This window comes from Protopterus annectens, chromosome 10.part0 (assembly GCF_019279795.1).
Source record: "Protopterus annectens isolate FY-2018-M chromosome 10.part0, PAN1.0, whole genome shotgun sequence".
Taxonomy (NCBI): domain Eukaryota; kingdom Metazoa; phylum Chordata; order Ceratodontiformes; family Protopteridae; genus Protopterus; species Protopterus annectens.
The window spans coordinates 16,536,899-16,564,097 of NC_056744.1; the positions used below are offsets into that span (position 1 = coordinate 16,536,899).

The window sequence follows — 27,199 nt, forward strand, 5'->3', positions numbered from 1 at the left end:
AAAGAGATTGTCTAAAGTACATTTACTAGATTAACAAAGGCATGGGGAATCTAGATTTTGGGAAGAAATCAAGCTGTTTAGGGTTATTCACATTACACTACAGACATCTAAGAGAAGAGCTCATTCAGGTTTATATTGTCTGGAAAGGTCTAGGTTTGAGTAGAAGCTCAAACATAAAAGGTATCATTTTTTAAGGAAATTGAGGAGGAGTAATAGAACTATCAAATTTGCTTTTGACATGGTTTTAAGAATTCTACAGAATAATTTTCATACAGAAGAAGAAAGATATAGTAATAATATTCAAACTTTAATCATTTAAAATAAAAATGCTCTCAGCAATAGATAGGCAAAATAGGCTTTAGGTCGTAGCCTATATAACTGTATCACATTGTATTGTAGACTCTATCTTCACCTGCCAAGGCACTTCAGCTGAGGTACAGGGGTGTCCAACAGGTGTCCCTAAGGCCACAATACAGCCCACCAAAGCAATTTATTTGGCCCTCAGTATGTCCTATACCAAATGGTTTTGAATGGAGAGATCATTTTATACATGGTAATCTGAGCCAATCCCAAACCTTGCCAAATAGTCCTTAAACTTTAGAGTAAATGACCCCTCAGGCAAAAGGATTGTGAGACTATCTTTTTTTTTTTTTTGCTGTTCGTTATACTTTGAAGCTTGTTTGATAGTGGTTGAAATTTACACCTATGATCACTACAACATTGTGCTCATAAAATGTTGTCTACATCCTCTTTGGTTATAACCTACACAAGCCTTGATGGGTGACTCATATAAGGAACGCTTACCCCATGTTTAGTTTTTATCAACTTGCAGATCAAAGATGTTTCCATGAGTGCAATATGTTTTCAGATCTGAGACTTCATAAAATTCCTGTGAAACCATAGTCTTGTTCTTATCATGGTGGAAATAGAGAAGGTTTACATTACAACATATTAACTTTAAAACAATATCAGAACTTGTTGGAAATGGTTACGAGAAAACATCCACGTGGAGAAATACCATAGAGCCTACAAAAGAATTGTTTCCTAATGGGAGAGGAATTTAAAAAATAAGAAGCAAAAGGTTTTTTTTCTTTTTTCAGACAGCTCTACCAAACTTAAGCAGTATCACATAGTGAAAGATAATCATGACCGCATATAAACTGGGTTACAAATCTATGGCGTGTGGAAGCAAACAGACATATCAAGATATCAAGATCAGAAACAGATGAGTAGTGGATTTTGCAGCCAAAAATTAAGCAAGGATTTCTGCTACAGCTATGAGTTATTCTGTACATCATAGTATCAGAAATTTTCGAGACACACTAGTAAAGTATACATATCAAGACTTTCTAGCATTTAACTCTTTGAACTAGAGCCCCATGTCCTGGAATATGGCTTTAGTTTTATCCCTACCACCCTTTCAGGTTTTTATGTATTGTTGTGAGCCATTAATGATTGTACCATAATTGTTACAACAAGATTTTTTTTCATTTTTGCTTGAATAACACTATTACAAAAACAGCTCTAGAAACTATTTCTGGGATGTTTGAGACTGACATTTGATTTAGATGTTGTGTCTTCAGATATACCATATGAACAGCTAATTGTTATTAACCTATCCTTTTGAAACATTTGCATATGAGACTACCAAGATAGAACCGAACACCCTAATACTGGGTGATTTTAACTACCCTGCCATTAACTGGGAAAACTACTTGTGTACCAACACCTTTGCCCAACGGTTCTTGGAATTCATAAATTCCAACGCCCTGGATCAACTAATCCATAGTCCCACCAGGGTCTACAATATCCTAGACCTGGTCATTACTAACATGGGAAATCGATGCTCCACACCTATGGTCAACCCCTCATTAGTCAGATCTGACCATAAGCTAATCACCCTTAACATCCACATCCCACCCCCGCCCCCCCAGTAAGGAAACCTCCATACAAAACTTCTCCAAAGCCAACTTCATGCTAGTAAAGTCAGAAGTGACAAACTTCATGACACTCATGCAGACGGGAACTGAAAGTTCGACTGCTGAGTCCTACACTAAGGCACTGTGTGAGGACATCCACTTGTGCATGAATCGCGCCATCCCAAATCGAACCAAGATGCTCTCCTCCAAAAAAGGAAGCCAATCTGGTGGTCGCCTGCCATAAACAAACTTTACAACAAAAGGAAGAAACTGTTGCAGAAAAGAGGAAAATCCCAGGATGCAAATAACTCCCTTACCAGCCTCAGTAAGAAACTGAGATCCCTCATAAAATCCTCCAAAGCTAGTTATGAAAATAACATTGCCAAAGATTCCAAAGACAACCACAAGGCATTCTATAACTATGTCTAGAATCTAAATGGCAATGTTCAGATCTGCTCTGAGTTACAACAGAATGGCATTAAATATACTGAGCCCAAGGATATTGCCAATATCCTGGCAGATCGATTCAGTGCCAACTTCACCCCCCTCTCACCCCCTAAACGCCCATCTCAATACCGGAAGATTGCCAAATTCCAGTAATAATGGCCACACAGGTAAAAAACGCACTCTCCAGAGCTAAGAATACAGCATCCATGAGACCAGATGACATCCCAGGCTGTGTACTACTACATGAACTACAATATGAACTGGCACCTCACCTAAGTGTCATGTTTAATCATAGCCTCACCTCAGATTTCGTGCCCACTGAGTGGTGCAGAGCTATAGTTATCCCACTCCACAAGGGGGGATCCACCTTGGATCCCAGAAACGACCATCCCATCAGTCTGACAAGCCTTATCTGCAAGGCCATGGAGCATATTATCATGGAACTTATAAACAAAGACATTGGCAACCTTCAAACACTGGACCCCACCTAGTTTGGGTTCGTGAAGGGCCAATCTTGTCTCCTGAACCTGATTGACTTCTTCGAATCAGTCTCCAGAGCCATAAACAAGGGTAAGGTGGTCCACACAGCCTATCTAGACCTCATCAAAGCCTTTGACACCATCCCCCACTCTGGAATCATAGATAAACTTACTAAGCTGGGCATTAATACCTAAGTCACCTAATGGGTTGCCAAATGGCTTACTGACAGAACCCAGACTGTAAAAGTAACCGACTCCAAATCCAGCTCCAGACAAGTGACAAGTGGAGTACCGCAAGGTTCAGTCCTGGGAACACTCTTGTTTGACATCTACTTCTCTGAAGAGCAGGCCAACACTAAAGGAATCTGGCTAACAAAGTTCACAGATGACTGCAAACTGGGAGCTATTATTGAATCCCCAAATGATGTGGATACTCTACAAAAGGGCCTTACAGAAACAGATGCTTGGTGCCAGAGCCATGGGCTCAAGCTCAATGCCAAGAAATGTATAGTTATCCCCTTTGGGAAAAAAATATGTACCCATGAATTACCACATAGGTGGCAGTACACTAAACATCGAAAGTGTGATAAGAGACTTAGGGACACAGGTGGACAGTGGTCTCACCTTCGATAACCACATCACCACAACAGTCAGGAAATCCTTCTATGTGGCACACCTCATCACTAAGGGCTTTTCATCCAGAAAAAAGGAGGTCATTGTCCCACTGTATTCACCTCTCATTAGACCCATTATAGAATACAACACCCCATTTGGTATGTACCTCTCAAGACATCTGCAACAACTGGAAAGGCCGCAGAAATACCTCACTAAAAGAATCACAGGCCTAAAGTAGATGCCCTATGCTGACCGCCTTAAAAAACTCTAGCTATACTCTGTCGCATGTCAGGTGATTTCTGCTTAATATACAAGGCCATGTCAAACCCAGAGCTGTTGGACATGCTACACTTAAAGAAATCCCAATCCCTCAGATCCACACACTCCAGGGATCTAAACCTTGTCATCACAATAAACAAAACATGCTGGAGGGATAGGTTCCTGACCCAGAGACTCCCCATACTCTGGAATAGACTGCCCATACATGTCAAGCAGAGTGCCTCTTTGGCCCTCTTCAAAAGGAACCTTGACGATTGGATGGGAGAAAGGAAATTCACCCCAGGGATCATGTCAGTCGCCCTGCTAGACAGGGGTCCATGGCTAGGCTTGTATAGGCCCTAGGGCTGAGAGCCTAGTACCAACCTATGAACCTATGAGCATATGAACCATATGCCCACATGCTGAAGACGGAATGCTTCAGTTAAAACATTTTTTGAGGATGTCGTCCATCGATCAATTTTCCATCCATCCAACCATGTATCCAGTACTATGAAGTCACATCTGACTCCTATAGATGCCCCACGAGGAGCCAGCACAATTCTGATGTCATACAGAATGTTACGGCATTAATTCAACACTATGGGAATACCGATATCCAGCATAAGTAAGAAATGTGGCGCTCTAATGCATTTAAGCAAAGACAGGAGCTCTGTGATCAGAAAGGTTAATATGTGGCCACTTTGGTGGCTTATTCTTCAACCACATATTACTAAAGTGTTTACAGCTGTTGGAAAATAATGAGTTCAATTGTATTAAAAACTGGACCCAAAGGAAGGATGAAAGATACACTGTTAGAAGATTTGGATAAAGGGGAAGTAAAATGATTTTACTTCAAAGTCATATATGGCTTTAGTTAATCTAATACTAAAATTCTTTATTTTTATGCCCTAAATGTCCATTAAAATAAGGTAGATCCCCTAATCAGAACAATCAGCACTCTAAAGGAAACTGCATTACATATAGTTGTTCTGCTCCCCAGGCCTCCTCTGAAAATGGGTACCTCATGACCCAGTCAGATTTTCCCAGTAAATAAATGCCAAATAAATAAAATAAATAAATATTGCAGCATATTTTGTTGCCAGATGTGTGCCAGTTAAAATCCTATTTATAGCATACAAATGATTGGATAAAAAAAAATCAGGACAACTGATGATACAATTATTTTTTGTGGATTACAGCAGATTTGAGCAAATTTATACATGAATATTACCAGGGACTCAGCTTTACAAATTAGCCCTCAATACCTAGCTTTTCATGAGAATAATGCACATTAACATGGGCCTCTTTCCTATTCATTAGGGAAGATCTCAGTAGACGGGTGGTGCTATTTATCTCAGCCCACTTACAAAAGAAAATTTTAACAATAGTATCAAATAATGCAATATAATATAATAATGCAATAGTATAAAATACAAAACAAAGCAAACATTCTGACCTATGTCTCTTAACAAGATTTACATTTATGAAGAATTACTATTACCATGTAACTTGACACGGGGGAGGTTGTTTCAAGATTGCATTTCTGCAACCATGCAACCATGTCAACCTTGTAAATTTTCTTCTGTAGTTTCTCAGTCAATTGTGCTAGGACAAAGCTTTCACATCTCAATTGTGCATGCATGCTGCACCATAATGTCAGGTTATATTCTTTGTATTTGTTATTCTGCTGTGCCTGCTATTTTGGATTTATTTTATATTTTAGATACTATAATTCATGTTTCATTTTATATTTTATATGTTATATTTCATATTTTAAATGTAATTTTACTCTAGAGCTTTTCAACCAGCGCCTCCGCTGAAAAGGGACTTGTGTCCAGTTGGAGTTTCCCAATAAACATATGTAAAATAAAAATAAATAAATAAAATGTAATGGAATTAATTGAGGAGTAAGGAACACTGTTACACTGCAATGCTTGTAAGCAATTCATATATAAACAGAAGAGTAAAGGCAGAGGAAGGATAGTCAGAAAAGAAGACTTAATGGGAGGACAGAAAGTCCAGAACAGATATAAGGTAGGTATGTAGTAATAGTCATTATACAGGGGAAAAAAGTATAGAAGTACGAAAGTAAAGGTAAAGAGGACAGAGGGACGAAAGTAAGGAGGGAGTTGGGCTGCAGGAGAGAGGAGGAAGGAGAGTAAGAAAGAATAAAAGGGAATAGTTTGGGGTGAAGGGGAGATGGGTTTGCTATTCAGCGAGAGTTTATACAGGAGCAAGTCCATGTAGTATTTTAAGGCATTCTTAAATTTATGAGACTGGTTTATTTTCTAATGGACAAGGGCACATCCTGGTCTAACTACATTAAATAAATACTGGAAAAGCCCTGCCAGCTATGGACAAGGGGAAGCTTGTTTCAAGATAGGGCACAGGGGTAACTATAATGTTTTTGGCCTGGAGATCCTTTGGGCTTGTAGATATCAAGGTGGGATTGACTGGAGCTTCTAAGAGCTCTTGGTGGTGTATATGGGGAGAGTAGAGATGAGATGTTGGGGCAAGAGAGAGGCTTGTGCAGTATACAGTGGATGATTGTACATTGGGAAAGCAGTAATTGGTGAGGGAATTCTAACCAGTTGAGAGTTTTGAGAGTAAGACGATGAGATTTAGGTGGAAGGAGTGTAGTCAATCTAGCAAGCTTATTATAAGTAGTTTTGAGAGAAGACTGAATTTTAGCTATGAGTGCTTATTCTATGGTACACAAATAATTTTTCTGTATAGAGTGCTGATTACAGTACATGAATAATAACCAACATTTATTTCAGTTTACTGCAGCCAGTGATCTGTGATGGGCCTTTTTTGGATTTATGTTTAGTAGCTATACAAGGTCAATAAATTATAACCATAAATCAGATCACATCATCTCCTGGGGAAAGGATTACTCATGCCAGCAGCTTTCATATGATCTCCAGCCAAATGTCCATATACTTTGGAGAGTTTTTAGACTAAAATGTAAATGTTCTAAGGAGAATTTTTAAAAAGCAAAACTTAATTTATATGAAGCATTTAGAGGCAGAGATACAAGACCTTATATTTCATGAGACTCTGCATAGAAGGATACTTATGTTGTGTCATATCATGAGTGGGCAAGGCATACACAAGTGCAGCTGTGTTTGGAAAGATCCTGGTACTTGGAAGAAACAAGGTTAAAAGGTGAATGTACTGATACCTTTACAACATTTTCATGCAAGTTTAAAAATAATGTCAAGTCATTTTTGTACTGGATCCAGTGGTTATTAAGTGAGCTGCCTACCCCTTGTTAAATTTTTCTTTTACTGAAGGAAATCATTTGGGACCTTTTCTACAGCCTCTACATTTATGGAGAATGTCCACCTAGGAATGTCGTCTTATCCCCGTCATGGCATTCACAGGTGACTTTACATTTATGGAGAATGTCCACCTAGGAATGTTCTAGTCTTATCCGCGTCATGGCATTCACAGGTGGCTTTACATTTATGGAGAATGCCCACCTAGGAATGTTGTAATCTTATCCCCGTCATGGCATTCACAGGTGGCTTTACATTTATGGAGAATGCCCACCTAGGAATGTTGTAATCTTATCCCCTTCATGGCATTCACAGGTGGCTTTACATTTATGGAGAATGTCCACCTAGGAATGGTGTAATCTTATCCCCTTCATGGCATTCACAGGTGGCTTTACATTTATGGAGAATGCCCACCTAGGAATGTTGTAATCTTATCCCCGTCATGGCATTCACAGGTGGCTTTACATTTATGAAGAATGTCCACCTTGGAATGTTGTAATCTTGTCCCCTTCATGGCATTCACAGGTGGCTGTACATTTATGGAGAATGCCCACCTAGGAATGTTGTAATCTTATCCCCTTCATGGCATTCACAGGTGGCTGTACATTTATGGAGAATGCCCACCTAGGAATGTTGTAGTCTTGTCCCCGTCATGGCATTCACAGGTGGCTTTACATTTATGGAGAATGCCCACCTAGGAATGTTGTAGTCTTGTCCCCTTCATGGCATTCACAGGTGGCTTTACATTTATGGAGAATGTCCACCTTGGAATGTTGTAATCTTGTCCCCTTCATGGCATTCACAGGTGGCTGTACATTTGTGGAGCATGGCATTCACAGGTGGCTTTACATTTATGGAGAATGTCCACCTTGGAATGTTGTAATCTTGTCCCCTTCATGGCATTCACAGGTGGCTGTACATTTATGGAGAATGCCCACCTAGGAATGTTGTAATCTTATCCCCGTCATGGCATTCACAGGTGGCTTTACATTTATGGAGAATGTCCACCTTGGAATGTTGTAATCTTGTCCCCGTCATGGCATTCACAGGTGGCTTTACATTTATGGAGAATGTCCACCTAGGAATGTTGTAGTCTTGTCCCCATCATGGCTTTACAAGGGGAAACACCTCAACATGGCAGATGATACCATTTTCATTACAAAGAACATTTTACCAGTACTAGTGGCTGGCGGGCTGTTATGCCTGATGCAGATTTGGATCTGCATATACAGAACAGATGAATAAAAAGATTTATACATACATTGGGGAATGTAGCACTGGAAATGAGGGAAAAGTTCCAAGGATCTCTGTGGTAAGATACACGAGCTGCACACATAATGGAAACGTAACATGGTTTAAAAGAATACACACTATATTTTCCCAACATGAGACAACTTAACAATAAACAATAAAATAGTAATTATTTACAAGATTTACACATTTAATATTGCAATTTATTTTTTTCAACCTTCCCTGTCTTTTCCTTTATTTTTGAACATCAAACTATTTTGGACTAATGCTCAAACACTTTCTTTTCTGTGTGTCCATATATGTTTCTTATTAAACTGTCCACCACAATTGCCTCATATTCCATTATTAAACTGGTATGGTTGACAGAACGTTAATCTTAGTGCAGTATTGTAACAGTCTAAAATTCATAAAACTAAATATACTATAGTCTTCAGTTTTAATTTCAGACATTAAATTAAATCAATTTAATAAAATGTAAACTAAATTAAATCAGAATATATTACATAGCTGTATTGTCAGACTGCCATTTCCCATTAATAACCTATCTTATTAAAATGGATAACCGAACTTATCGGGTATGGTTAAATCGATAAACATGTTTAAGTATGAATAAATAAACAAATAAGCATATTGTGCCTTGCTCCTATCCCACTCCCTACATAATACAGTGCCAATCCATCATTTACCTCATTATCTGTATATATTTTCCAAGGTAGCCATCTGGCAACATATTTCTTCCAAGAAGTTCTCTTTGCCAATCTGCTTTCTCTTACTTCAGTCTCATTCATGAAACCCAGTTACTTCCCTTTCTTTTGGAGACTCCACAGAATTCCATTTTCTTGTTATGATCTTTTAGCCAGCTAAATTACAGTATATATACTTGCACTTATATTTGATCACACTTAATCTTACTCTTGTATTTTAATAACATGTCTTGTCTGCACTTTTTGCCTCTGCTGTGATTCATTATTAAAGTCTTCCAACTTTGAGCGCAACAAGAATATAGGTTCACAGGTAATTACTAGATGGTTGACAGGAAGGATCATTTGTGGCCTAGCTGCAACGCATTCCACTACTTATTCTCCCTTTCCATGAGGAAGGGAGTTGCCAGTTTGGGGGTGAATTTGCTATTACCCATCCACTTGTCTTGGTTGTATTGAAGATGGTTAATTGCTTAACAGAAATGGGATTCTTCCCAAAACAGAAATTCATCAAGAGAAGTACCTATCCTACCAGCAGGTGCTGTTCATTTTATTGTGGAGAACATTTTGAGCAGGACTTCATGGTATTATTGGTATTTAAACATGTAGGAGATTACACAGCACTGGGTCAGTTGAGGTCTTCTAGACAAAGGAGAGCTCACTCCTTAGGAGTTGGTACGAGACAGAAAAGTGAGTTTCATCATTTTAAGGCGATCTGTGTTTCGCATGGAAATCAAACTCTTGATTCTCTTTTGGTGAGAAATAACGGAGGGTTTTCAAGTTGGATCACGTGTTTTAGCAGATACATATGCAAGGCAGCATTATATTCTATTATTGGCCTAATGAAGGAGGGATAGTGGGGGTAAAACCCTTCATTGGACCTAGAAGATATACCCCTGATAATCATCTGGGCTACGTGGAGGGGATTTCTGACATTAGATATATGACGATAAAGAAGTTTACTAAGTTTTGTAGTGAGGCTCTTGTTTTTGCAAATCGAAACTGTTTTGGATCCAGGGAACTGAAGCCGCCGATACCTTTGTTTATAGGATCTATAATGATGTACTCCATTACTTCATAAATAACACTTGTAAGGCTTATTGGCCTCTAGTTGCCAGGATTAGTAGTGAGTTCACGCTTGAGGAAGGGGATGACCACAATTGTTCTCCACATCAATGGCACAAAGCCAGTTTCATGGCTAAGATGGAACAGCTTTAGCAGTAAACTGGTGAGACTGCTTCACAGTAATAAAAAAGTATCAAAGCACATTGTCTGCAAATGTATAACTAGCTTTCTTGGCTTTGGAGAGTACCCTTAGGATCTGAGCTGAGGCGATGGTGATGGGGGGGGGTAAAGATTAAACTAAATCTACCTGCTAGGATGTATGCTAGGTCCTCAGGGGACTGAGTAGGTGTTATTGTTGTGCTGATCTTTGGTACAGGGTTTGCTATTGTTCCTAAGGTTTCTATCATGGTTGAAACTGATTATGGCTGTCCTTTACAGAGCTGGCAATTTTCATTTTGTACTTTTGCTTTGAGGATTTGATTTCACATCTAAGTACTTTGTTTAAACTATTAAGTTCACATCTGGGGTGTGAAGTATTTGGTTTATTTGTAGGGACAAAAATGTGTTTCCTTCTTGTATATATTTTTATATAAGGATTCCATTACATGGATTCATTCTTTAAATTTATATTGTATTTATGTCAGATATGGGCTGATGTCTCTGTGCAGGCATTAAAATGTGAATAGAAACTATCTGCAAATTCACCTTTGAAAATTTTCTAAAGACTGCAGGGTTTGTTGGCAAGTTGGGTTTGACCCTTATAGTTAATATTGCTGAACAGTAATCACATCTGACCATTAATGAGGTAACTATGGGTGTAGAGCATAATGAGGCTATAAGTGAAAAAATGATCGGAAATGATAAATAGTAAAGAAACACTGCATCAGACTGTAGAACTAAGCACTTTTGTTCTTTAATTCGAACTTCATCTGAGCTACAATACAATACCAACACACCCCTTAAATACTATAAAATCACCTACCAATGAGGCTACATATGTGAGAATCAGGTCTAGCAATTTGAGCCCCTAGCTAGGCAGTGCACTATTTGACCTAGAGAGTTCACATTGATGGACTCTAGGAATTATCGTGCTTCTTTATTTGCAGTGCTGTAAGCTTCCCATTTTATGGATGGCTAGTTACTGTCCTCAAGAATAAGAGTGGCACGTTCCCATGAAGAGGGAGTTTAGTTTTAGTATGCCTCATGGGCTGACATTATACTAAACAGGATTCTGTAGTTAGTGAGGATATGGCAAGAGATCTTATCAATACTATCTAGAGTGTGAAGGAATGCCTTGTTTTATAAGTCTTGAAGCAATAGTGTTTTCCAGGAATATAGACATACACCACCACCTGTACCACTGTCATTCTCAGAGTTGGGTCTGAATGATTTGTACGCATTCAGTCCTGGTAGGGAAGGTGTGTTATGACTACACTTGTAACCACATTTCATTGATGACACAGTTACCAATATTTTCAAATTCAGAAAGGCTTGTAAGGGTATAATTTCTGATTTAAGCTTCTAGCATTTAACAACATTAATTTTATATAGTCCTGATTTTGACTTCCTATGTTGGAAGATGGGAGAAACTGACATAGTCTTAAAAAAAGCAGCATATGGTGCCAAAGCCCCTACACGTCTTCTGTTTAAATCTATAACAATATGCATTCACAGTGGGAAATAGCTTCCTCAGTCTTCGTAGAGACACTTCCATGCACCTTATTATATATAATTCTAAATGACAGTTTTGTATATATCGATCCCAAATATGTCGTTTCATTTAGTATGCTTTATTTCTTCCTTTAAAGACCCATTATATTTCTTTCATTTTTTACAATGTCTGATATCTTCCCTAAAACGTGTTTAGCTTTTGATTTCCATTTTCTCATTATTATTTTTTTTTGGGGGGGGGGTGCTAATGTCATTAAACCTAATAAGGCCTTACCATGCCTTTGCACTTCTAACCCTAAACACCAAGTAAAAAACATCTTCTTATTTACTAAAATCTGCTTCAACATTTGTAACAAAGCATTCGTTAAAGAGTCTTAATATCAGGCATCTCGGTACGATGCCAAAATACATTGTCTCAATCTCTTCTTCCCCTTCATATCTGACCCCTACTCCCCACTTAGGGTAGATCCTTTGAAGTCTACTCCGTGTATAAATGTGCGAGTGCAAACATTTTCACACACATATTCTAAACATTTGGACTTTTTGCATACTTATGTCCCCTGATAATTGGTGTATTTTCCCCCATTTTCCTCTAATTTGCCCCAACTGATTTTGATAGTTATCATGCAACATCTTAAATGCCGTACTTATTATCCCTTTTTGATGATAGCGTCTGTTTGTGGCTCCACTAGAAACTTCACTGGGGCTGATTTCTCACTTATTATTCCTTCCTCCTACTCTCTTTATATCTTGGGTCATTAGCTGTTTTCCGCCAGTTATTTAGAGCCAGCATATGCTTAATTTGCACACTTTTATTAGTGTATACTGAAAGAATAGCATTGTTCCAGCTCCGCATTATTTTAGTCTTTATAAATGTTCTGCCACTTTATAGATGCAGTATTCCATCTAGATAGCTATATTCTTTTATGGCTCACATCCAACATGCTAATTCTACTTTATCCCGTGCACTTTCTCCTTGAATCTTCTTCATATTTTTTTCACTTTGATCCATATCCCTCTGCTTGTGCTATATATCCATGGCGGGGCTAGCCACCCGGCGTTGTAAACCTTGGCTTGAGATGATTGTCACTGCTGAAGTGACAACCTAACCCCATGTGCAAAATGGGAAAAGGGATTGAAGATGTATATATATATATATATATATATATATATATATATATATATATATATACATATACAAACCCCTCAATTGTGTGACCTTAAAATATCCCATCAAATCTAGTAGTCCTAATCCTCCTTGTGCTACAGGGAGAATCAGCTTCTCGTTTAACACTTTCCCTTTTCTTCTTGCAAATAAACTCATTCAGTTCCACTTCAATTATTGTCGGTCTGTCTAATAAAAATATCTCTGGCCTACATATATAACCAAAGGAGCTATAAACAGTTTTACTGTCTGTATCTTAATACCCAGATCTATGATCATTGCTTTCCAGTGCCATATTTTTAATTATATTCTGCTTAGTCTATTCACACATCTTTAGCTGCCATGATGCAGCCTTTTAACCCATATACCAAGTATTTCATTTTGTTGTGTTGCCATAAAAATGGATACTGTTGAACTAACCAATGTATAGTTACAACATTTACTGCTATTGGCTTAATTTTATCTTCATTTATTTTGCATTCTGAAAATGTCTGAAACTGTTTAAAAATATTGCACAGTACAGGGATATCCTGTTCTGGCTCTTTCAAATACAATATTTGTGAACAAAGCTATTTTCTTTTGATTACCCCATTATTTACATCCACGTATTTGTGATATTCCTTATTTTTCCTTGCTAAAGGCTCTAAATACAAGCTAAATAATGCCTGTCTGTTTCCCTTACTCAAACTCAATTTGTATGATAGTATCCCACCCACCCTTACTCTGGTCTCTGATCCTTCATATTCTTCCCTTATTAACTATGTTATTTTAGTTTGAAATGCAAGTTCTGCCGTAGTTCCACCCATAAAATCTCAATAGATCCCGTTGAACTCTTTCTATGGATCCGAGCTCACCAACAATAATGATATTTTTATGATTTGATTCCCTCTGAATAAATGCTGTTCTGTTAATGTTTTCAAATTTCTGTATCCCTTCCATAAAAAAATATTGATCTGTCTCTATCAATTTTTGAATCGGTTTTGCTATTCTGTTAGCTAATATAGACAAAAGTATTTTATAATCATGATTTAAAATAGAAAAGGGTCTATATGATGTCAAGTGTAGGAGATCTCTCCTCACTGCTGTCACTGTTTTCCTACTGGATACCATAATTTCCCCTCTTACAGTCTATGTACTATCCCCTTGGGCTGCTGCGTATCTTCGGGCTCGAAGTGAATATCCTAATCTGTGTACACCTGAGTTCCTGACTTTACCCAGGCTTAAGAAGCCCCGTGGAATCCATATTAAAGAACAAAGTCCTGAATAGGATTTATCGTCCTCCCACTAAGACTTTCTACCCTGAATAGTCCTTTTTGAAAACTGTGTACACCTGAGTTCCTGACTTTACCCAGGCTTAAGAAGCCCCGTGGAATCCATATTAAAGAACAAAGTCCTGAATAGGATTTATACGTCCTCCCCACTAAGACTTTCTACCCTGAATAGTCCTTTTTGAAAACTGTGTACACCTGAGTTCCTGACTTTACCCAGGCTTAAGAAGCCCCGTGGAATCCATATTAAAGAACAAAGTCCTGAATAGGATTTATACGTCCTCCCCACTAAGACTTTCTACCCTGAATAGTCCTTTTTGAAAACTGTGTACACCTGAGTTCCTGACTTTACCCAGGCTTAAGAAGCCCCGTGGAATCCATATTAAAGAACAAAGTCCTGAATAGGATTTATACGTCCTCCCCACTAAGACTTTCTACCCTGAATAGTCCTTTTTGAAAAGTATGTCCTACTATTGTATTTTTTAATCTTTATTCTCCAGGTGATTTGACTTCCCTCCCAAGTTAACCAGCAGCCTACCCCCCCCCCTCCAGTAGCAGTTAAGTGACCCTCTCTTACCCTCCTTCTTCATCTCTGTCCTTGAGGCAACTCTCTCCTCTACCTAGACACATCACATTGGTGAGCTCTCTGCTTGCTCTGTCTCTCGTTATTCCTGGACATGGCCACTAGGTGGCACCCTATCTATTAGAAAACTAATTATTTACCTTATCCACACAGTACAACTTTGCCTCCTGTTATCCCCTAGTCTTAACCCCTCTATATTAATATACTGCACCCAACTCTGCTAACTCACATAGCTACCATACAATTATATTATCTCCCCAAACCCACCATATTCCTCCCTATACTTTACCCTATAGTTCACTCTTACCCTGCAGGACACAGTGCCTCTCTCTCCTTCTCTGATTGTTTTACTGCCACTGGTCCCCTCACTGGTTCTTCCCGCTCCGTTCGCCCTGCGGGCTCACTCCGCTCCCCTCCCTACCCCCAAATTCCACCCACCCCCAGGGTCCCTACCCTTATACTTCCTCTGCCACACCTCCAATTTACTCACATCCTATCTCATTTCCTGCCTCACTCACACTTGTTAACTCTTTACTCCTGTCTTACTGCCACACCCCACTCTCCCTACTCCTATCTAATTGCCACACCCCACTCTCCACCATCCTACTCCTCCAATTTCCAACCTTGCTAACCTCACCTCACTAAAAATATGCCTTTAAGCCTTAAACTACTTTATCTTCTGCTACTCCTTAACATCCTTCTTTTAAACTATACTCTTACTTCCTACGAGTATTTTACACTTAGCAGATCTCCTACTTTAACTAAACACACAACCTCTATCCTTCCTCTAGCTGAACAAACCTGTACTAATATCCTATCATACTGTCCCTACCTTCCCCCTCTCTTCCACAAATTACACCATAACAGGTTTCAAACCACTAGAAAGTTTTATCTAATGCCCTCCAAAAACTCAAAAATATTTCCAATCCCACAAACACTTTTACTGTTACACGGGGACATCCACCCCAACCCTGGCCCCAATAATCCTCTCAGCCTCACCCTTTCTAACCAAACTGCTAACAACTTCAGTTCACCTTTCTCTTCTAACTCCCTTTCTATAGCACACCTAAATATTCGTAGCATCAACAATAAAATCACACAACTCCATGCTTTAATTGACCTCTATGCATTTGATATCCTCTGTCTCACTGAAACATGGCTTAAACCAGGGACCAAAGACAACAAAATCACTCCTCCTGGCTATAGCACTTTAAGGCAAGATCGTCTTAACAAAAAGGGTGGGGGAGTTGCCTTACTATACAAATCCCAACTACAGGTGGCCTTAATTGACTCCCTGCCTCCCTCCCCAGCCAATGCTGAAATACTCTGTAGCAAACTCCAAGTAAATAAGAGCAAAGCCATTTATATAATATGTTCCTATATCCCACCAGGCAATAACTTAAACACACTTGAAAATATTCTTAGCTGGGTCTCCTGTACCTTTCCTCAAGAAACCATAATCTTAGGAGACTTTAATATTGATTGGAACTCCTGCATCTCTCCCAAACCTACCTTTCACCTCAATCTCTTTAACTTTCAACAAACCATAAACTCCCCTACTAGAATTCACAAATCAACCAATAAACAACCCATCCTGGACTGGATACTGATCAACAACAATCCCCTCTCATATGAAAGCGGAATACTCCCAGACAATATCAGCGACCATCTCCTCACCTACATCACTAAACAAAAAAAGAACAATCTCAAACAGGCTACTTATCGTACTGTACGAATAAAAGAAACTTTAACCTGCCTACTTTCCTTAATGAACTCAAAGAATGTAACTGGTCAGCTCTAAAACACCTCCCACTTGATGAAGCAGTTGCCCATTTCAATAACACTTTCCTACAAATTCTCCAGCCACGCCTCTCGCTTAATTAGAATAGGATCCAAAGCTGCCCCTTGGCTTTCCAAACAAACCAAACAAACAATGCTAGCTAGGAATAAACTATGGACAAAATGGAGAACCACTAAAGACCCAACTGACCATCAAAACTTCAAACACCTTAGAAATACTACAAAAAACTCACCTATCTTGATAAAAAAAATTATTACCTTTAATATCAACAAAACCAAAATCCCAACCCCAAAACATTCTGGTCAGGAATCAATAAACTGCTCCATCCAGGGAATACCAAAACACCTACACCAGCTATCTTAGCTCAGACCCCACCCAATATAATAGCCAATACATTCAACAACTTCTTCTCTGAAACTGTCACCTCTCTTGCAAACACCATGACTCCCCTCCCTTCCCTTCAAAAGACCTCTCCTCAAAATAACACCCCCACTCTCAAATTTAGTACAGTCTCCACAACCCACATACATAAGTTACTCTCTAAACTTAAACCATGCACCCCTTCAGCCGACAAACTACCAGCTGAATATCTGCAACTAGCAGCAGCAGAACTAGCTTACCCAGTCTCCATCTTAATTAACAGAACAATAACCGAATCTACTATTCCATCCTGCTGGAAAGTCTCCCATATCATTCCGCTGCATAAAGGAGGTAACACTAATGAACTTTCTAATTTCCAGCCTATAGCCCTACTATCTCCACTATCTAAAATTATGGAACGTTGTATACACCATCAACTCTTACATCATCTTTTGCAAAATAGCCTACTCGTAGACTCCCAACATGGTTTTAGGCCCTACCATAGTACTTCCACTGCCCTTCTGTCCTTCACAGACATGATCAACAAAAATCGCAATAACAACCTTTTCTCCTCTGCCTTATTCCTGGACCTCTCAAAAGCCTTTGATATGGTCAACCATCAACTTCTCCTAGAAACTTTGAAATCTCTCTCTCTTGACTCTTTGGCATTACAGTGGTTTGACTCTTATTTGAAAGATAGAAAACAAGCAGTCCTCTGGGACAGCCATTTATTCTCTCATCTCCCAGTCACTATCGGTGTCCCTCAAGGATCCATCTTAGGTCCCCTCCTCTTCTCCATATTTATAAATAACCTGTCTACCTCACTCCCGACATCCACTTGTATTCAGTATGCTGATGATTCAACTCTCATCTGTTCTGCTTTATCTCCAGAAGAACTTCACTCTTCCACCCAAAATGTCTTTTCAGCAGCAGAAAAATGGTTCCAACAAATCTGTCTCCTCCTTAATCCCAAAAAAACCAAATTATTACTTTTCACCCCAACTCTTAAATCTGCCCCAATCTCCTTTTCCATTGTGTCTGGCACTTCCATGCACCTTATTATATAAAATTCTAAATGACAGTTTTGTATATATCGATCCCAAATATGTCGTTTCATTTAGTATGCTTTATTTCTTCCTTTAAAGACCCATTCTATTTCTTTCATTTTTTTTACAATGTCTGATATCTTCCCTAAAACGTGTTTAGCTTTTGATTTCCATTTTCTCATTATTTTTATTATTTTTGGTGGGGGGGGGGTGGTAATGTCATTAAACTTAATAAGGCCTTACTATGCCTTTGCACTTCTAACTCTAAACACCAAGTAAAAAACATCTTCTTATTTACTAAAATCTGCTTCATCAACATTTGTAACAAAGCATTCGTTAAAGAGTCTTAATATCAGGCATCTCGGTACGATGCCAAAATACATCGTCTCAATCTCTTCTTCCCCTTCATATCTGACCCCTACTCCCCACTTAGGGTAGATCCTTTGAAGCCTACTCCGTGTATAAATGTGCGAGTGCAAACATTTTCACACACATATTCTAAACATTTGGACTTTTTGCATACTTATGTCCCCTGATAATTGGTGTATTTCCCCCATTTTCTTCTAATTTGCCCCAGTTGATTTTGGTAGTTATCATGCAACATCTTGAATGCCGTACTTATTATCCCTTTTTGATGATAGCGTCTGTTTGTGGCTCCACTAGAAACTTCACTGGGGCTGATTTCTCACTTATTGTTCCTTCCTCCTGCTCTCTTTATATCTTGGGCCATTAGCTGTTTTCCCCAGTTATTTAGAGCCAGCATATGCTTGATTTGCACACTTTTATTAGTGTATACTAAAAGAATAGCATTGTTCCAGCTCCACATTATTTTAGTCTTTATAAATGTTCTCCCGCTGTATAGATACAGTATTCCATCTGGATAGCTATATGCTTTTATGGCTCACATCCACCATACTTATTCTACTTCATCCCATGCACTTTCTCCTTGAATCTTCTTCATATTTTTTTCACTTTGATCCATATCCCTCTGCTTGTGCTATCTATCCATGGCGGGGTTAGCCACCCGGCGTTGTAAACCTTGGCTTGAGATGATTGTCACTGCTGAAGTGACAACCTAACCCCATGTGCAAAATGGGAAAAGGGATTGAAGATGTGTATATATATATATATATATATATATATATATACAACCCCGTCAATTGTGTGACCTTAAAATATCCCATCAAATCTAGTAGTCCTAATCCTCCTTGTGCTACAGGGAGAATCAGCTTCTCGTTTAACACTTTCCCTTTTCTCCTTGCAAATAAAATCATTCAGTTCCACTTCAATTATTGTCGGTCTGTCTAATAAAAATATCTATGGCCTACATATATAACCAAAGGAGCTATAAACAGTTTTACTGTCTGTATTTTAATACCCAGATCTATGATCATTGCTTTCCAGTTCCATATTTTTAATTATATTCTTCTTAGTCTATTCACACGTCTTTAGCTGCCATGATGCAGCCTTTTAACCCATATACCAAGTATTTCATATTGTTGTGTTGCCATAAAAATGGATACTGTTGAACTAACCAATGTATAGTTACAACATTTACTGCTATTGGCTTAATTTTATCTTCATTTATTTTGCATTCTGAAAATGTCTGAAACTCTTTAAAATTATTGCACAGTACAGGGATATCCTGTTCTGGCTCTTTCAAATACAATATTTGTGAACAAAGCTATTTTCTTTTGATTACCCCATTATTTACATCCACGTATTTGTGATATTCCTTATTTTTCTTTTCTAAAGGCTCTAAATACAAGCTAAATAATGCCTGTCTGTTTCCCTTACTCAAACTCAATTTGTATGATAGTACCCCACCCACCTTTACTCTGGTCTCTGATCCTTCATATTCTTCCCTTATTAACTATGTTATTTTAGTACGAAATGCAAGTTCTGCCATAGTTCCACCCATAAAATCTCAATAGATCCTGTTGAACACTTTCTATGCATCCGAGCTCACCAACAATAATGATATTTTTATAATTTGATTCCCTCTGAATAAACGCTGTTCTGTTAATGTTTTCAAATTTCCGTATCCCTTCCATAAAAAAACATTGATCTGTCTCTATCAATTTTTGAATCGGTTTTGCTATTCTGTTAGCTAATATAGACAAAAGTATTTTATAATCATGATTTAAAATAGAAAAGGGTCTATATGATGTCAAGTCTAGGAGATTTCTCCTCACTGCTGTCACTGTTTTTCTACTGGATACCATAATTCCCCCCCTTTCAGTATATTAAACTTCCCTTACAGCTTCCAAACTTCTATAGGAATGTTGTCTACTACTGGGGATTTATCTGTGAATTCTCTATAAATTACAGTTTTATTTCTTCCTATCAATCCTGGCTATTAATAACCGAGCCTCTTTATCCTCTACATTTCAAATCGAAATATTCCATAAATATTTCAAGTTGCAACACATCCTGACTTCCTCTTTCCTCAGCCTTACATACAGTAGGTGTGTATAAAACATTTCAAATATTTCTATTATCTTTTCAGGATATCTAGTTATTCTTCTTGTCATTAGGTTCATAAGTTTTGCTATTGCTTGTTCTATGTTCTGTTGCCTCCGCTGTTGCACTAACAACTTCTGCACTCTGGAATTATTGTCAAAAAGTAGCTGCTTATCAGCAATTTTAATAAACTCATTATCTAGTACTCACTTATTTTTTTCTAGCACTCTGCAGATCTTCCTTCAACTGTTCTTAAATATTTCCCTTTTTATTTGTAGTCATTTAACTTTTGCCAATCCTTCCAAATAATTTTGTTTCCCTTCTGCCAAAGTACTGCTATTTTTTTAATCCATTTTAACTTTTCCCATGCACTAGCTACCACTTTGGTGGCAGTTTCTATTGACACTATCAACTTTTGAAAAACTCTTGGAAAGTCATTAAATTCTTTTGTTTTCAATAAATATATAGTAAGGTACCAATGTGTCCCTTTATTTCATTACATGGCATCAGTATCCTAATCCTCAGAGGTTACTGTTAGATAGCATTGTATATGCATTGGACGAGTCTCCGTACTTTCAATCAAATTCACACGCTTTTGTTTTATATATATATATATATATATATATATATATATATATATAGGTCCCATTCACATGGTCAACATTTCATAATGCCGACAATCATATAGCCGACACCATATGATCGACATTTGAAATGTCGACCATGGGAAACCGGCATCTACGTACAGTGTGGAATGGAAAGATTTCTACTTCCACACTGTAGCGTGATCTCGGAGTTGGTATATATTAAAGTTATAGGGGGTGGAGCTCCCCACTGGGGGTGCAGCTTAAAGGAAGTTTTTACTTCCTTTTTTATGGTCTACTACCATTGTCGACATTTCAAATGTCGATCATATAGTGTCAGCCATATGGGAGTCGGCATTATGAAATGTTGACTTTGTGTAGTAGACCCATATACATACATATATATATATATATATATATATACATATATATATATGTATATATATATATATATATATATATATATATATATATATATATGCATATTATATCCAATGCATATTTTTTGCCTCTTGAAAAATAATATGCTAATTGTATTTTAGCTCATGCTACTGAAATAGTATCCTCCACATCAAATACTTTTATATAACTATTTAAAAAGCTTCTTTCTTAAGTAGTATCACTATTGGATCTCCTTTTCTTACCAGTATAATTAGTCCTCTCTGCCTTTGTCCATGATATTCTACTGAATATCCAACCTGAAACCCTTGCTTCACTGAGTTCACATGTGCTTTTTTGCCCATGTGTGTCTCCTGTAGTTTTGTAATCTGTACCCTACATATGTTAATTTAGGCCATTACCCTTCACATTTTATCTGTCCCACTAAGGTCATTTACATTCCATGTTAACATTGATAGTGTAGCCTTCTAACAAGTAAACATTACTATCACTAATAATGCCTAATATTTATTTTGCCCAAAATATTCTGTCTGGCAGCTTACATAAACACATTTGCAATTGGTAGGCATAACGTCATTATTAACTATGTTTCATCCCTTTTAGAACTCATGTTATACCTTATTTTCAAATATTGTAGTTTATAACACCTTTGCTTTTCTAGTACACCAAACTCATACAGAACTATACAGAATTTAAAAAAATGTAATTTCTCCAGTTTTGAACTAAATTCAAAGCTCACAGTACAATGTTTCACTTCAGCAGTATACTGTATCATTCTTTTGTTAGGCTACTTGTTGCAATGATTAAAACAAAATATTTTTTTCAGTTACAAGAAATTTTGGCTCAGAACGTTTTTCAACAATTTATCAATCTGGTTATGTGGCTGATCCAAGGGCATTGCTTTGGGTTTATGTGGGATGAGCCAAACACATGCTTATTTCTTTCTATAAACAAAGACAACAACTCCATTGTAGATTCAGTGTTGTTGGTTCTTCCCAGCTTAGCCTCTAAAATTCTCTGCACCCTTTTTCTTCTTGTATCATACATATTGCTGCATCTCACATGGAAAATGCATTCGAGATGAAGGCAGTTTACTATATGCACAGATGTAATACAATTTAAGAAGAGACCAAGCAGTGACTGAACTGCTGCACAATGTGCACTTAGATTTATGTAGAGGGTGTGTGGGCTGACTTTTTCAAAGCTACATGCATTACCCAATATATCATGGCTCTTCTTATTCAACTTAGTAAATTTGAAAAATAACTTTTCGATCCAAGGGGAAAAGAACAAAATTCATACAAAATATTAGTGCTTTCATTCTATTTATTGGTAGAACTTCATCAGAAATGCAACCTAAGTAGTACTCAAAATTCAAAATGAACATCCAATCAAATTCATCATAACATCAGTTTAATAAACTGCACAATATATAGATGAAAAGTAAGGCAGAGCTGGAAGATTAAGTGGCTTTTGATTAAAAAGGATGTAGGGGTTTTGGACTTGAGGAAACCTTTTCTACAAACTGGCAAATTCTCCCCACAAATAAACCTCCAAATTGTGTCACACCTCTCTTTCCAGTAATCCTTTTAAAACCCTGTATTCTGAAACCATTGCTGTCTAATATAGCTCTGCTTTTGTACCTTTGTGTCTACATCTGACATGTCAATGCTCATCAATGAGCTTTCCTGGAGATTTTTTTTGTAATTTTTCTTAATTATTTTACATACTTCTCTCCTCAGAAAATGCATTTTGGAAAACCTGCTGGGGACAGGAAGATTTAAGGGTAATAAGAGATCATATGGTCCACAGAAGGGTTAGAATTATATGCCAAAGTATGCTTACAGTTACAAGTGGGAAGCAAGTACATAGTGAAAGCATGACTATGTTAAAACTTCAGTTCATTTAAAGTAAAAAAAATATAGGGGAAAGAAAAAAAAGTATTATAGAAGGAGCATAAGTTGGAGTTGGAAAAATTCAATTATGCAGAAGGGAGAGCCATCAAAAGTGGTAAGGGTAGACTATATGGGCAAGTGGGCTTCTTCTACTGGCATCTACATGACTTAGCATGTGTGTATGCTTTTAAATATTACATTTCCAGTACTCTAGCTGACAAAAGTTATGTTTTTGTAATGTATACATTTTCATCCTCAACTCAAATAACATTTCTTCTGTGACAGCAGGTGCCAAATGCAATAATTACTTAGGTCGGTATCAGTGTCTTGTTACCCTGGTGACAATAACCAATATCATAGCTCCATGTATTACAACTCATTATACTAGCACAGTACCATGCATGCCTAATGTCTCTTACTGATACACCAGTTAACAACTAAGATGCCTGACACTTCATCTGTTCCCCTCTTGCACTGAGAAATGAAAGAGTTTCTGGGAAATTGCAGTAGGGGAAGCTGGGAAAAATGTACTGCTATCAAGTAAAGTGTTTAAGTAATGCTGAGACCTACCAGTAGAAGGGCTTGTTGGTTGATGAATGTTTGCTGCTGTGCCATTATCTGAGTGGGATCCACTGTTGGTACCTGAGGTTGCGGGATGACCTGAGGCATCATCATAGCTGCTGTCAGAAAGAAAAGGAAAAGAGGGGAAAAACACGTTGTTACAGGGTATTGACACTGTTACTGACCACATTTTAATGGTGGACATGGCACTGACACTGTTACTGACCACATTTTAATGGTGGACATAGCACTGACACTGTTACTCACCACATTTTAATGGTGGACATGGCACTGACACTATTACTGACCACATTTTAATGGTGGACATGGAGCTGACACTGCTGCTGACCACAATTTAATGGTGGACATGGCACTGACACTGTTACTGACCACATTTTAATGGTGGACATGGCACTGACACTGTTACTGACCACATTTTAACGGTGGACATGGCACTGACACTGTTACTGACCACATTTTAAGGGTGGATACTGCATGATACAAATACTCATTAATCTTTTTGTTAAACAAACTAGTCTAATAAAAAAGTATCACAAACTGTATCATTTATTACATAAGAAATAGGCTAATTACATTGGCGTAGCAAGGATAAACACAATTAACAAGATATATAACTGTCCAAAAATCTTGGGTTCTTGTTTTGTTTCTCTCAGTAACTCAACATTGCAAAAAAAATTAACCCTTAAAATGTTATTCTTCTCTTCTCTTGTTTCTGTCTCTGCCAAAGACTGTGAGCAAGGTTCATAGATATGGTATGCACTTCATAAAGATGGTGCACAGAGCAACACATAGAAAGTGCAAACTCTGGAGAACAGTTCATATGCACATGAGCTTGACAGTAAAAATAGGACTGCTGGCACAATTCAGAAACAACCTGCCCACATACCCATGCCCTCTGTAACAATGGAGTTGCAAAACAAGTTACAAAAATCTGTGACCCACAGGAAGTCAACTAAGGTGTTATGGAAACACTGCCTGTGATCTCTCAACCACCTCTTCAACAGACAGAACAGATAGACCAGATGGTTCTATTTTTTATCTATTATTTCTCCTGCAGAAAGCAGATAAACCAACATTACAGATGCATCCATTGATTCCATAGGATATCTTCAACCCCCCACAGATAGATGACAGGAGTATCTGGGGAAGGAGTGCAAATATCTTCTGGCATCCACGGATACAGCTGTGATATTGGTTTGTCTGCTTTCTGCAGAAAAATAATAGAACCACCTGTTATGTTATACATGCACCTATGTCTGTGCATTTGCTTGTGTGTGTGTGTGTGTGTGTGTGTGTGTGTGTGTGTGTGTGTGTGTGTGTGTGTGTGTGTGTGTGTGTGTGTGTGTGTGTGTGTGTGTGTGTGTGTGTGTGTGTGTGTGTGTGTGTGTGTGTGTGGGTATTTTACATGAGAATGTTTTATTAATCAAAATTCCCATACAACAACATCTGTTTTGTCAACACACTTTGGAATGGTTAACAAAACAGATAATCAACAGGTGTGTGAAATCAACAATCCCTGAAGTTTGGTAATATGTCCTTTCCCTTGGGATTGTACAATCTCAGAGTTAGTATTTATAATTATCAGGGGGTGTGAGGCATGCAGGGGGGCTTCCCCTCAGCTAAAACTATATATATATTTTTTCATGGCCCAAAGCTGTGCTTCTGAGCATAAGTGTTAGGCTGTTGATTTTTTTTCAGTCTTTTGTGGTCAATGTTTTTCTGTGTTAATCTACTGAAGTTTAGATTAACTTCAATATCTCTCTCTCTCTCTAGTATATATATATATATATATATATATATATATATATATATATATATATATATATATATACACACATATATATTTGTGTGTTTGCATAAATGCAGATAAATGTGTATATACAATGACAAATGAGAACACATACATGCACACAGCAGATGAATGTTACCTTGGTATTTTCCTGGACTACATTTGCCACTACTGTGGTTACACAACAGCATTGTAATGGTCCTGTAGGTACCAATGGGCCAGAGTGGAAGTAGGACAAGACTCCATAATTTTGTGCTATCATGTCACAGAGTGTGATGCTCAAATGAGATGCAAATGAAGTAGTTCTGAGAATGGCTAAGCTGCAAGGTGCTATTCAGTATCTCCAAAATGCTTTATTCATTCCATATATAGTGGTAGCAGCAATGTTGCAGTCATCCTCTGAATGGAGCAGTGTGCAGCTTCCACAAAATGCTTGAGTGTACACAGACACTACAATGATGTATGGTGCACACTGTAGCTATATTTTGTACCTGCCTCCAGTGTGACATCATAGTACATCATGCAGTATTCACAACAGACGTTCACAATGCAGCCTTGGTGTGTGCCTTCAACATGGCATCTGAGTACATGGCCAGTCAATATACAGGAGATACACTGTGCCTTTTTGTGCACCCTCAGCACATTTCCTCACTGCACATGGTATAACACAGATACAACGGAGTGTAGAATGCTGCTCCAGAATATCACCAGTATCCATTCTACATTAAACATAATGGAGGGTGCACAATGCAGCCATGCAGTGTAGGCCCAGCATGTCCCCGCACTGTGTATTAGACATAAGACGATTATAGTACAGCCCTGCAGTGTACCCTCAGCATACCCTCACTACACACTATGCACTAATGATACAAGGGATTGCATAATTTAACAAACAGAAACAAACCAAGAAATTCAAGCACAAAAGCTGTAGTCACCCGAACACTTGGACCATTAACAACCATGAAATTCACATAAATCCAAAACATTCTTCTTTCCATGTTTATTTATAATACTAAAATAATGTGCTTGAATTTATTGCATAATTTAACCCTGCCATATACCCTCACATTACCCTCACTATACAATATGTACTAAACATATAAAATGATGCAAAGTGCCACACACCCTCAGCACATCCTTACTATATACTGTGCAGAAAGCTTACATGATATTGTGCGGCATAGCCCTGGAGTGTACTGACAGCATACCCTTAATTTACACTGTACATTACATACAAATGATGTTGTGCAATATAGCCTTGCAATGTATCCTCAGCATATCATGACTGCACACTGTGTACTAAACATACATGATGGTGTGTAGTAAAGTCCTGTAATATACCCTCAGCATATCCTCACTGCACACTTGCAGTGTGCTATACAGCCCAGAAGTATATCCTCAGCACTGTACACTAAAAATACAAGAGGACAGTACAGTCCTGCAGTGTATCTTCTGACCACACCTTGCACAATAAACATGCAGGAGACATCGATTACATCAGTGCAGTGTACCCTCAGGATTTCCTCACTAAACATATAACAGAATGTATTATACCCTTAGCATGCCTCACTGTATAC

At 38.0% G+C, this 27,199-nt stretch overlaps 1 protein-coding gene across 3 annotated transcripts in view; it reads right to left on the reverse strand.

Moving 5' to 3' along the window:
* Positions 1 to 27,199, reverse strand: part of MYO15B (myosin XVB) — a 1,190,858-nt gene that overhangs the window by 649,402 nt on the left and 514,257 nt on the right. For 2 of the 3 annotated variants that reach the window (XM_044084950.1, XM_044084948.1), the window contains exon 14: positions 23,822 to 23,931. In XM_044084950.1, coding sequence (XP_043940885.1) covers positions 23,822 to 23,931 — 110 coding nt within the window. The remainder of the gene's footprint in view (positions 1 to 23,821; positions 23,932 to 27,199) is intronic. The other variant, XM_044084949.1, reaches the window with a different exon arrangement.